General features: G+C 49.8%; 1 protein-coding gene across 2 annotated transcripts in view; it reads right to left on the reverse strand.

Annotated features, from left to right (window-relative positions):
- IGSF3 (immunoglobulin superfamily member 3) overlaps window positions 1-9,464 on the reverse strand; it is a 95,056-nt gene extending 85,592 nt beyond the window's left edge. For both annotated transcript variants that reach the window (XM_069025182.1, XM_069025181.1), the window contains exon 1: window positions 9,149-9,464. In XM_069025182.1, coding sequence (XP_068881283.1) covers window positions 9,149-9,191 — 43 coding nt within the window. In that variant the 5' untranslated portion in view covers window positions 9,192-9,464. The remainder of the gene's footprint in view (window positions 1-9,148) is intronic.
- Window positions 9,465-12,178: the final 2,714 nt, after the last annotated feature.

The following is a 12,178-nucleotide window of genomic DNA, read 5'->3' on the forward strand; positions in this document are numbered from 1 at the left end:
AATCAGAATAACCACTGAGTCAGTGCTAGCCTTCCTTCGCTTGGCAGCCACAGGGTAGCATCTGCAGAGGGACCCTGCAGGCACAGCTGGAAAATTCAAGAGTGGATGAGGTGTAAGAACGGCAGAAAATAGGAAATAAAAATAAAAACTAGCCCTCTCAGGCAAGACTCATACATATAAAAGAACCAAGACAAGGTCCCTCCATGCTCTCATGATGACAGCAGTATCCGAGAGGTCACCTCTGAACACACCTCTGCTCACATCTAGGCAAAGGGAAGAGGTGGGAGATAAAGCAACGTGAGATGAGAAAAGCGTGCTTTGATATCTAAATATGAAGATGAGCAGGTAGATTCACACCCTTCTTGTAGCCCTTTGGACTCTGGACAACTTTTGCCCCTCTGCAGTACAGGTATGTGAGGCTGAACTCTGAGTCCTACTCGCAGGAAAGGCACCTGAAACTGATCTTGTTCAAGTCCAACTCATTTACAGCAGAAAGGAGTAAGTGCTTGGCAAACTTCAAGCATTTGGCAGCTATACACTCTAGATTAGATTTAACTGCCAACTAGCTCATGGCATGGGATTGATTAGATGTAACAGCTCCTGGCATGCCAGCGACCCATAGATTAACTGTGCTGCTGTAGCACTAATGGCTGGGATGAATCACAGCAGCTCCACGCTACAGTCACATGGGCTGTGCCCCACCAGCCTAATGGGGTGGGCAAGGAGAGCTCTCATTCAAGTAGGATAAGCAAGAGAGCTTGTGAAGGTATGTAGCACCATAGAGCTCAAAGTAAAAGTCAATTTTCTTCTTTTTCTAACACCAAGAGTGAAATCAATCAGGGCACAACAATCTTTTCCGTGACACGTTTTCTTCCATGTATAAGAAAAAAAAGCAGCCTGTTTGCTTACAGACTGCAAGCGAGACCTCAGCCCTAACACTGCATATTTCCTCCCCAAAAGATCCCATGACACCTTTTTCAGCCACTCTCTCTACTTCAAGGAGTCAAGAACAGAGACAGAGTGACTTGCCTACAATTATATCACAAGTCAGAAGAAAGCACTGGAATTTGCACGCTGTGACTCCTGCTGTAGGCGCCGGATAACACCGAAGGCATAAAGGTCAAACCCTTCAGCAGGAGCTCTCAAGATATTGTCTGCAGGCCACAAGCAGCCAGCAGAAAGCTGGGAGATGGCACCATGCCAGCCCAGTTTCTCTTGGTATCCATGTCCTTCCTTGGAAAGCGCCTTAGCACCTGGCAGGGTGGTTAAGCAATCATCCCCCACAAGAAGGACCAAACATCCCTCCTCCCTAATGGGATCAGACAGCAGAGTGGGAAAATGGGGTATGAGAACCTCCAGGAGAGGAAAGCAAAGCCTGACAGCATATTCAGGAGGGTGGAAGAAGCTGAGGGCCAAGGACTGTATGAGAAGGGAAGGGGCAGAAAGCACTGAGTCAGGGAGATGAGATGAGATGAAATGAAATGATAGGGTGAGAGGGGGGCAGAGCACTTTGAAAGCACACCGGAGATAAAGGCATTCAGATAATTGCTCAGAAGGGAATAAATACTAGTAAGTACTATAATTACCTCAAATACTTTACAAAGCTGTAAGGGGAAATATGACTAGAAGAGAGGCTGGCACACACATGCTTGTTGGGAAGCTCCTATTTCAAGCTATGAAGAAGGAACCAACAAGGCTTGACACCCAGGTTGGTAATTTCAGCTTGGCAGCCAGCCAGAGCCCTTTGGCTGGATCCTAGGTACAGGGTAACTCGAGTTAATAAGTGCCAACTTCCAGCAGTATGATTTTCCAGAGTATTGAGCTTCTGCATGACTTCTGGCAACAAACAGCTGCCTTCTCATACTCATACTCAAAGTCCAGCTTCCCTTTCAGAGAGTTTTGGAGGATTCCTATGTTCATGGTGCTGATGCTGAATGGAGACAAAATGATTAATCCAAGATGACAAAAGCTCAATTTATCTAAGCAGCCAAATAACCTTGCTGTCATGAGACATCAGAGCCCTTTTTTCCCAAAGAAGCAACCAAAAACTCTGCTATTTTGGGGCTCAGTATCTCACCTTCAAGCCTTCATTTCTCTAAAAGCTTCAGAAACCACCCATTTCACAGCAGCCTGGGTCAGTGCTGAGCACCTCTCAAACACAGAACAGACATTTAGCTCTACAGTCTGTTGAAAAACAGATCTACCTCACTCCCTGCTCCCATCTCCCTTTGACAAGCTTATCAACTTCCATACAAAGCCCAAAAGCCATAAAAGTGACAGCAGGCCTCAGGCAGGCACATCAGGAACGCAACACAGGAGGAACGACCAAGAAAACCACCCCAAAAAAACCCCAGATGCACCACCACTCTGTTATTCCCCCTGTAATCACAGGGACTCCAAAGGGCAATACTTCCCATATTTGCTGGGAAGCAGAACTGTCAGCTTCCGTGAGCAGAGCAGGGAACACCAGGCAAACGACAGCAATTCCAGACTCATGCTACTAGTTAAAAAAAACCCCAAAACTTAGCAGTGCCACAACAGCTATCAGAAATCACTTCCAAACACACCAGAGCTTGATGAGCTGTTTTGCAAGGGGCAGAAAGACAATACCCAGAACACCAAAGCAAACAACTGGCATTAGTGAAATGCTTGGCAGTGCTAATGCCTGTGCAGCTGCCACACATGCTGCTCTGGATCCCAACAGGGCCAACTTTGTCACCAGAAACTGCACTGGAATCTCCTTATTCCTGTACTTCAGCAGCAACCTCATCCCCTCCTGACCAGCAACGTCTTAAGTCTCGCCAAAATCAGAAGAGACAGGAGAAGTGCTAGATGATTTTTCAAGCCCAGATGGAATCATTATCTTGTTTGGAAAGAAGTCAGCTAAGAGGAGTAGTAAGTACACTGCCCAGGAACAAGACAAATACAGACAGATCCTCACTGTCTGAGTTTCTTTTGTACTCAGGATTCTTTGACACTTGAAAAGTGATGGGCATGCTGTAAGGCCTGGCATTTGGCAAGATCGATCCTTCAGAGCCTGTTCTCCTCTATCTTTCTTACCAGTTGGGTTCTTCACGTTCCTTCTCCTCCTAATGCCTTCCCTTGGCTCATCTTTTTTACAGCCTGGAGAAGAGAGGGCTCCAGGGAAACATCACTGCAGCCTTTCAGTACTCAAAGGGGACTTACAGAAACGACAGAGAAGAACTTTACAGACAGCCAGGTAATGACAGGACAAGGGGGAACAGTTTTAAACAAAAAAAAGGGGAGATTTAGATTAGATGTTAGGAGGAAATTCTTTACTCAGAGGGTGTGGAGGCACTGGAACAGGCTGCCTAGAGAAGCTGTGGATGCCCCATCCCTGGAAGCACTCAAGGCCAGGTTGGATATGCCCTAAGCAACCTGGTGTAGTGGGTGGCATCCCTGTCCATGACAGGGAGGGGGTGTGGAAGTAGATGATCTTTAAGGCCCCTTCCAATCCAAATCATTCCATCAGGCTGTGATCCTTTTCCCACTCCTCCACTTTACAGTGCACCACGCCTTGCTTCCCTGTGGATTGTTGCCCACTAAGAGATGGAAATGGACCTAGAAACACCAAGGAACTACCAGCACCAGAATAAAAATCAAAAAGGAGGAGCCATAGGAGGGCTCAGGCAGTGGTTTCTGCCAGAAACTACAGATTAAACACCAAGCAGCACAGAGCAGGCAGCCTCTGCCAGGAGCTGGTAACACTTAAGGGAGTGGGTGGATCAAGCACTGGACTCACTGGAGGACTGAGAACTGGTCACACATCATTGGACCCACAGTAATGAGGCCCTGGGACATGGAGCATGCACACCCCAGCAAACTGGGGTAACCCAGCCAGATGACCTTGCCATGCCCTCTAGCCACCTGCCTCCTCAGCACCCCATTCCCTTTGGACCCCACAAATATCTGCAGGACCAAGTGAAAAACAGATCTACTTTCATGTCAGACACGCATACACACAGTCCCTCAAGGTGTTTATTGGGTTTGCCACGTTGGCTTTGAGATCAATCAAGTCCCTCCAACTGGTCCTCACATGAGCAGCCTGACCTGCACCCTCCCCTGCCTGCCACACCAGGCAGGAACCAGGCTGAAACATCTCCTTTCAGGAGCATCCCTGCTTTTTGGCATTTGTGTAAGTACTGTACAGCAATGGTACAAGTCCTGAGTGTCAAAGCCTCTCCCTTTCCAAGAAGGGCTTCCCATCACTTAACTGAGATGGTCTGGTTTTGTGCTCGTGTCCAATTACTTACTGAAATGCGACTTTAGCAACAGCCAGAAAGGCAAGACTTCCTCTAGTCCCATTGCCATTCATTAATTAAACCTAACAAGAAAAAGCTTACTGGCTTACATCATTTGAAACATGCTCTTGATGGAGACAGGGTGAGCAAGAGGTTAGAGCTGGACATGACAGAGATGCACAGAGATGCCCCAGACCCACCAAAAGCAGCTGCAGACTCCATTTCTTTGCCTTGCAATGTGATCAAACCCAGCTCTGCCAGGAAAGGCTCCATTTTAGCCTCTCCATGGCTGATAAGAAACAGATGCTAAACGTCCCCTAATATTCTAATGCAGAGAACTATTCCTTAAGAAGATTTTATACAACTAGGAAAGAAATACCAGTATAAAAATGGAGTCAAAACCAATTCAGCAGGTTATCATTAAGAAGTATTTAGGAACTTCAAAGCCAGAGGCAAATCACAATACAGTTTTCCAGACACTGGCTGGAGGGCCTAAACATCCTTGATACCAGTCAACAAGTCAAATCATGAGCTGAGGAACCCTAGCAACAAGAAAACCCTATTGTGCTGAAAAATCCTCCTCTTCCTTTCAGGTGATTTTCCTGGTGCTTGAAGTTCCTGGGCAGGGACTGCACATTGCTAACTATCAGACAGCAAAGAGCATTCTTTCAGGTTACAGCACTCTGATTCACCTAAGGTAAACCAATGAAAACACCTCTGGCTTCAAACTAGACTGTATAACCTTTAAATCAATGACAGAACCCATGATTAGTTATGTAAGGATAAGAAAGAAACCAAGAGAGACCAAAAGAAAAAACTTTAAAGAGTTGTTTTTTTTCCAAAAAAGGCAATTTCCTGGTTAAAAAAAACACCTCAACAAACCTCCCAACACTGAGCAATGTTCTCCCTATGACCATCTCTCTCCCACCCCCTTCCCTGTGGTGTGCAGCACTGTTTATTCTGCCTTTCACTTTATATAATGGGTCTGGTAGAAGTGTTCTAAGTACACATTCGATTTGCAATAAAAACTGCTTTAATAAAGACATCTAACTTGACGGAAGGTCAACTAAAAGACAACAATTCGCATAAACCAAAACCTCCTGTGTAAATAAACAGGATTTGCAGGAGCCTCAGGATGTCAGACAGTCTGGCCAAGACTGCAAGAGGGCGTCTGCCCATGCAGAATTATATTTGGGGGTGAGCAGGAGCGGAGCCTGCCAGCCTGGCTCCGATGGCCACAGCAGCCTCCCACCTTGGGGAAACCCAGAGAGCCACCTCAGCCCCACGCAGAAATGAGGCAATGGCCAGGGCCGTGTGCAGAGCCCTCGTCCAGCACATTCCCCAAGTGACGCAGAGTCACAGCCCACCCTGGCACGCTCGGGATCAGTCCAGGGCCAGCACTGCGCTCCACAGCAATCCCGAGGCAGCAAGCACAGGCATGAGGGCAGCGGAGTTGGCTCACAAAACGAAGCTCGCGGCGGAGGGCTTCGGGCAGACGCAGATGGAGAAAGCACGATCTTGGCCACTGCTGCTAACAATGCATTGAGGAGCAGATGAGGCGCCAGCAACATCCCTGGGCCGCTAGCTGTGGTAAACAAAAACAACCCCAAACCCCCTGTGTGCAAACACCCACTGCGCTCTTTCATCCTTGTGTTCCCCTCCGGCCAAGCAGCCCTCAGGCCCTACTGCACCTAGATTTGTGTGTCAGCCACTGGCCCCCTCAGCCTGTGTGCCTGGGCAAGCAGCAGGAGAGCAGGAGGGTGCAGGAGCAGAACTCTTGAGCGGCAGCCAAGTGCACACTGCTGCTTCCCAACCAACCCCTTCCCCTCCAGGAGACAGGCCTGGAAGATCATCCCCTCATTCTCCAAGAGTCACCTCGGCATGGGTATTTCACTCCAACGTGCCATTTACAAGTGAGCTGCAGCTTCAAGACCTTACGCACGCTCTGCTCCCCTCTAGGAATCGCAAATAAATCACCAATTACTATGCATGAATAGAGAGAGGAACAGGGTAATGAGTCTATGTACATATATACATATGCAATGTTTGAACACAAAGAGTCATAAATTGCATTCACAGGTGGTATTCTGGAGACTGCAAGAGACTCAAAAGCAGAACTATTCATAAACCAGTCACTGACATGAATGAGTTCAGCGTTCCCCAGAAGCCTATTGTGTTTCCTATATATTACACTATAAATATGAGGAGTATCAGACTTTGCATCCCTGCAAAAAAAAAAAAGGAGGTAAATCTTGCAACTACACATAGGATTAGCACTGGCTGGCACAAGTATTAATGGTCTCATTGCTGCATGAGGATTATTTACAGCACTTGCTCTATTTTCCCATTTTGTACTTGCTGTGATGAAGTGCCACTTGTTTAAAGAACCCTGTAACAAACACTGCAGCAAGAGGGGGGCAAAAAACAGCAGAGATCTACAAATGTTACACCCACATGCCAGATGTGGGTTTTCAGACCCTGGTTTCCCAGTTACTTGGATTTTGGTAGGTAGCTAACACTTGATATATTATATTAAATCCCCCACCATCTCTTTCCATAACCACAATTCCTCCTTCAGTGATTTTAAATGAGTTTGCAGAAGGGAAAGGAAAGAATGAGTTGCATTTCTTTTTCTGCATATTTGACCCATAGTATTTGACTCATATTCTAGCACTAATCTTACTTGTTTAACAGCAAGCAACACTCCTTTTCTAGTCCGTCAGATTTATGTTACAAAAGAGGCATTTTTACTCCACTAAGTCAAATGATGTCTCAGTTCTACAAGGGGCTACCTTGTCACACTTCTGTGTGACTCGTGGCTTTGAGGCACTGTTACACATCCCCAGCTTTATCAAAACTGGCAGCTTGGCAAGCATGGACCAACCGGCTAAAGAAGTCCAGGTGAAAAGAAGGAAAAGAAAAGTAACTCCAGGCATACACGTGGTACACATCCTGCCCTTAAAAACAGCCTCACAATCAGCACAAGAATCCCAGCACGATGTTTTTACGAACTAGATACATCCATGGGACTTGGGAACCACTGAAAAGCAACCGATCCTCCAAAGCGACAGATGACACCTCGCAGCTCGTCCCCCGGGGAGGATGAAGGCAGGTTAGAGCCAGTTTTAGGTCAATCGCAGAAAGCGAATTCCTGCAAGCAGGGGGTCGGGGCGGCCTCGGCAGCGGGCCGGGCTCCAGGTGAGCTCCAGCACGGGATGTGGAGCGCAGGGCTGGCGGGTCCAAGCGGCGGGGAGCCCTCAGCAGGAGGAGGGATGCTCTCGGCAGGAGGAGGGATGCCCTCGGCAGGAGGAGGGATGCCCTCTGCTGCTCCTCCGCCGCAGCAGCTGGGCGTGCTCCGGAGCGCGCACCGACCCACAGACCCGAGCGCTCCATATTAGGAATCCCTAATCCAGAATGGTGTTATTGTTCTTCAACAGCAGGGATGGAGCGTGCGAAGCCAAGGCAGCAAGCGCTGTGCCCTCTGCCTACACCCATCTTGTGGGCTACGACAGCCTCACTGCACTCACGGAGCAAAGGCACCCCAGATAAACTTAGCTCGGAGATGGCTTTTTTTCCAGGGAACCCAAGGAAGCAAGCTAGTGGTTAGGGGAAGTTTGAACCACCTCCAAAACCATTTCAGATTTCGCTCTCTTTCTCTTTGCTAAAGACAGGCAGAGCACATGAAAAGAAAACCACACACACACAAATTACAGACATGGAAGCATGACTGCAATTCTAGTACAGATCTTGTTTCCAAATTGGCAGAGCAGGTATGTATGTGACAATTCTCAAGACAGTAAAATTGCCAGCCCTGCCGCTTCTTCTCTCAATAGTATTAATGCCAGCAGAAAATCATACCAATGAAAAAGCAAATCAAAACAGCTCCGAGGTTGCTCTGTACATACACAGGCAGAAAGCAGCATGAGGGTGCCGAGCTGTATTTTCCACAAATGTTCCTATCAACTCATCAGTACTTAAGCCTCGCACATGGTCTGCAGCAAAAAGCCTAAGAGGCAATTCAATTGTCTTGTATTCTGTTTTTCCCAAATTTGTAGGAAGGAATCCCGCATTCCTGCAGCCTCTCTCACCCAGCACTGGGATCCCAAAGGACTCTGGAGAACTGCATACAGTCATCCCTGGGGCAGGCACTTGTGGGACGAGACAAAACCACACGTTTAACGGTTCACAGGGTACAAAACGCCGGCAGAGAGAAGGGACTACAGGAGGACTTTGAGAGGCAGCACAAAGCAATCAAATTGCATTTCACGGCAGCACGGACTGCCTTCCCTCTACATTTCAACACGCTCTTCGAGAGCCAAGCAGAGCACTTTGTTTCTGCAGCCTACCTTACCCCAGGCATTTTCTCTGCTTTCATTGTGCAAGCTCAGCCCAGACCCGTGTAACTCCCTACCCTTACGATTCCCCTCCGAGACACCCCCCGACCCCAGCAGCAGTAGCCCCCAGACGGCCGTTTTCCTTCCTAAGTTGCAGCCGGTGCCCGGCGCGGAGCCGCCCGTCCCCTCTGCTCCCACCGCCCCCACGCCCCGGCCGGACCCCGCGCCGCGCCCCGGGACACGGCAAGGAATGGTCACCGGGGTGCTGCGGGTGGAGGTGAAACCCTGATTTACTTTATACATATATATATATATATATATATATATACACATATTTACGGGGTTTTTTTCCGCCACTCCTCCCTCCAACCACAGGAGCAGCGCGGGCAGTGACAACTCCTGGGGACAGGCGCTTGGCACTGGCAAGGGGTGATCCTCCCGGACGCCCTGCGAGGGACGGCGCCCACCGGGGGGTCCCGTCCCGTCCCGCCCCTCCCGGGGGACCCCCGCGCCGTCCCGTCCCGCCCGTCCCCGCCGGCGCCGGGCACTTACCGAGGAGCAGCAGGGAGGCGAGCTGCGGCCGCAGGGTCCGCATGGCTGCCGGGGCGCGGGGCGGCGGCCGCCCTTACCTCCCGCCGCGGGGCGCCGCGGGGCGCCGGCTCCCGGGGCAGGCGTCGCGCCGGGCCCGGCGGCACAAAGGGAAGGCGGCGGGGCCGGCACGGGGAGGCGCCAAGGCAGGCGGGGGCATCGCCCCCGCAGCGGGGCGGCCGCCGCGCCTCCCCCCCGCGCCGACGGCTCCCGCGGCAGAGGCAGGAGGAAAGCGAGAAAAAAACGTCTCCTCCAAGGGGCGGAAAAAAAAGAGCACGAGGAAGGTGCGGGGGGGGGGGGGGCACGAAGCGACAACAAAAAGACCCCACCCCGCAAAGTTACAAAAATAAGCGGGGCGCCGCGCCCCACGGCTTGCCCCGGCCCGCCACCCTCACCTGCCCACCCGTTCAGCGCTGCCGCCGCCGCCGCCGCGGGGTGCCCGGCGCTTCCTCCGCGCCGCCAGACCCCGCCCCCGGCCCGCCCCGGCCCGCCCCGCCGCCGCCCGCTCCCCCCGGCCCGGCGCGCACGGCCCGGGGCTGCCCCCGGCGAGCGGCGCTGCTGGGACGGGCTGCGGAGCGCGGCGGCTTTGGAAAGGTTGCGGCGTGGGGCTCGGGGGTGAAGCCGAGGTCGTGAAAGAGCTGTAGGGATAAACCGGGTTCCTTTGTTTTAAGGGGGGGGGGGGGGGGAAGAGAGAGTCCTCGGGCGCTCCTCGGAAACCCGGCGTCTTGGGACATGGTATAAATGCGCCCTTTTGTTCCCGTGCAAATCAGAAATAACAGGCGGGCTTTGCAAGTTTCTATCAACTCGTGACCGTCCCGCTGCGATGCGCTGTTGCCGAGACCCGAATCCAGGGCTGGTATTAATGCCAGGTTGCCAGATGTGAGCCCTCCCCATGTGCAAGCACTGCTGCACTTGGGATGCTGCCCAGTCAATCAACACCACAGTGTGTCAATGGCAGAAGTGCATTAAAAGTACATCCAGGAAACTCTGAAATGCATAAATATGGCAACACTGGACTGGGGTTGAGGTTGTTTGTAAATAAAACGAGAATGAGAAAGCCCTTCTCAAGGGGTTCAAATTTCCTTCCAAATGAAACTCCCAGTTGCTTGTTTGCTTACAAAAATAAGAAAGAGGCCAGAAGTGACAGCACTAGCAGAATGAGGTACGCTCCTAGTGCTCCCATCCTGCAAGGATCCTCTACAAGAGACCCTTCTGCCTACGGAGTATCCCCCAGTGAAGTGTTGGTGATGCAAATGTAGGAACCCAACCCTTTTATGCCACAGAAAGGCAGAAAACAGCACAAACCCAAACTGTCTAATTAAAGATGCCAAGTCCTTAGAAGCTGTACCCAGCAGAAGTCAGAAGCTGTCTGGATTACCATATGGACTTGCTTCCCAACGTGGCTGTCGTGGCAGATGCATTGGTAGCCAGCTACTAGTGACCCAGCAAATTCTGTTTCTGCAGGCTAATAATGTTAAGCATGCCGTTTTCAGAGTGGGAAGCTTAATTTGCAGCTTTGCCACTCTCTCTGAGCAGAGGAACCAAAGAACAGAATAACCAGAGATGTGGGAGAGAAAGGGTTAGTGTTGTACTTGCACTGAAAACGAAGCTCACGCTTTGGCCCTTAAGCTTTAATTGCATCAACACTGCCTTCAAGTGAGACTTGGAAAAGGAACAGAGGTGTTGATAAGAGTTCATAGAAAATACTAGTCTATTTGGCTTTTCTCTTAGGTGATTTGAGGACTGAAATGTCATCCACTGTAATATTGCTCAGCTTACCCAATATTTGTCACATTTGTCCTATTATAAGTCCTCATGGACAAGTCCATGAGTATTCAGAGCAAGAACAGTGGAGCTACTTTGAAGTAAACGTCCAACATCTTTAAATTGGTGCACGATAAAGATCATTTCCTCTATTGCTCCAAAAGATGTATAACTAGAGAAATGAATAATAGCAAAAGAAAAAAAGGCAAATTAAGAAATACAGGGCACAGGCAGGTTAAACTCAACAAAAAAAGGAAGTATTAAAGCTTGGTGATACACAAGGTAGTTTTTCTAAATGGCAAGGGATATAGACCTCAGATTCATGACATTCCTATTTGGACACATTATTTCCATCTTCAGATGAAGAAACAGAGATGAAAACACTGGCATGATTCAGGTGAGCTCCTGGGACAGGTCAGGGACAAGCCTCCTGTCTTGGCCCTGAATACATTGCTTTTGCCAGTGGAGCCTGTTGGAAGATAATTCAAGATGCATTTATGTGAATTCTTGCTATTTTCCAGGCACTATGTGACTTTATAGCATACAAGCCTAACAGGAGCATAAGCATGCCCTGCAAAAATGTTATCAGAGATTCACTAAACTCACATCCTCTTCTCAGAGCTCTTGCAGAGTACTGCATTAATGCATAGTAACAATAAAAATATAAAAAGACCGTGGAAATGACATTATAGCATTATAAGATTAATCCAATTCCAGTCAAATTAGATTATAATAAGAACTGTGTGTCCTGAAGACTATTAATGGGAACCTGTGTTTCAAGAGCTTCATCACCTTGCGTGTGTTCTCCTCCCTGACCCCAATAATAAAAATAGCTTGGTGCTCACGAGAGCGCCCTTCTTCAGAAGACTTCACAAACACCTTCTGGTCTTCTGGGGAAAACATCGGCCTCACTTCTGCATCAGTGGAGAAACTGAGGCTCGGGCAGGACAGCTTTCTCCAGCCTAGGGAGGCAGCCAGCCCTCCCTCAGGCTCGGCTCTGGTGTTTCAGGCTCACGTGGTGGGGCTGTGGCTCCCTGTGGACGTCTGTCAGTCCCTGTGGTTATTCATGTGGCTGAATGGAAACGAGCACCACAGTCACCCCAAAGACAAAACTGTTTCAAGCACAAGGTTACTGTGAAGCAGCTTTCCAGGAAGACAGATCTGGGCTGCCTTGTACTCCCAGCACAACTGAGTCATTCAGGAGCGCCGTCCTCAGCAGCAGCAGGATCA

This window comes from Aphelocoma coerulescens, chromosome 1 (assembly GCF_041296385.1).
Source record: "Aphelocoma coerulescens isolate FSJ_1873_10779 chromosome 1, UR_Acoe_1.0, whole genome shotgun sequence".
NCBI lineage: Eukaryota > Metazoa > Chordata > Aves > Passeriformes > Corvidae > Aphelocoma > Aphelocoma coerulescens.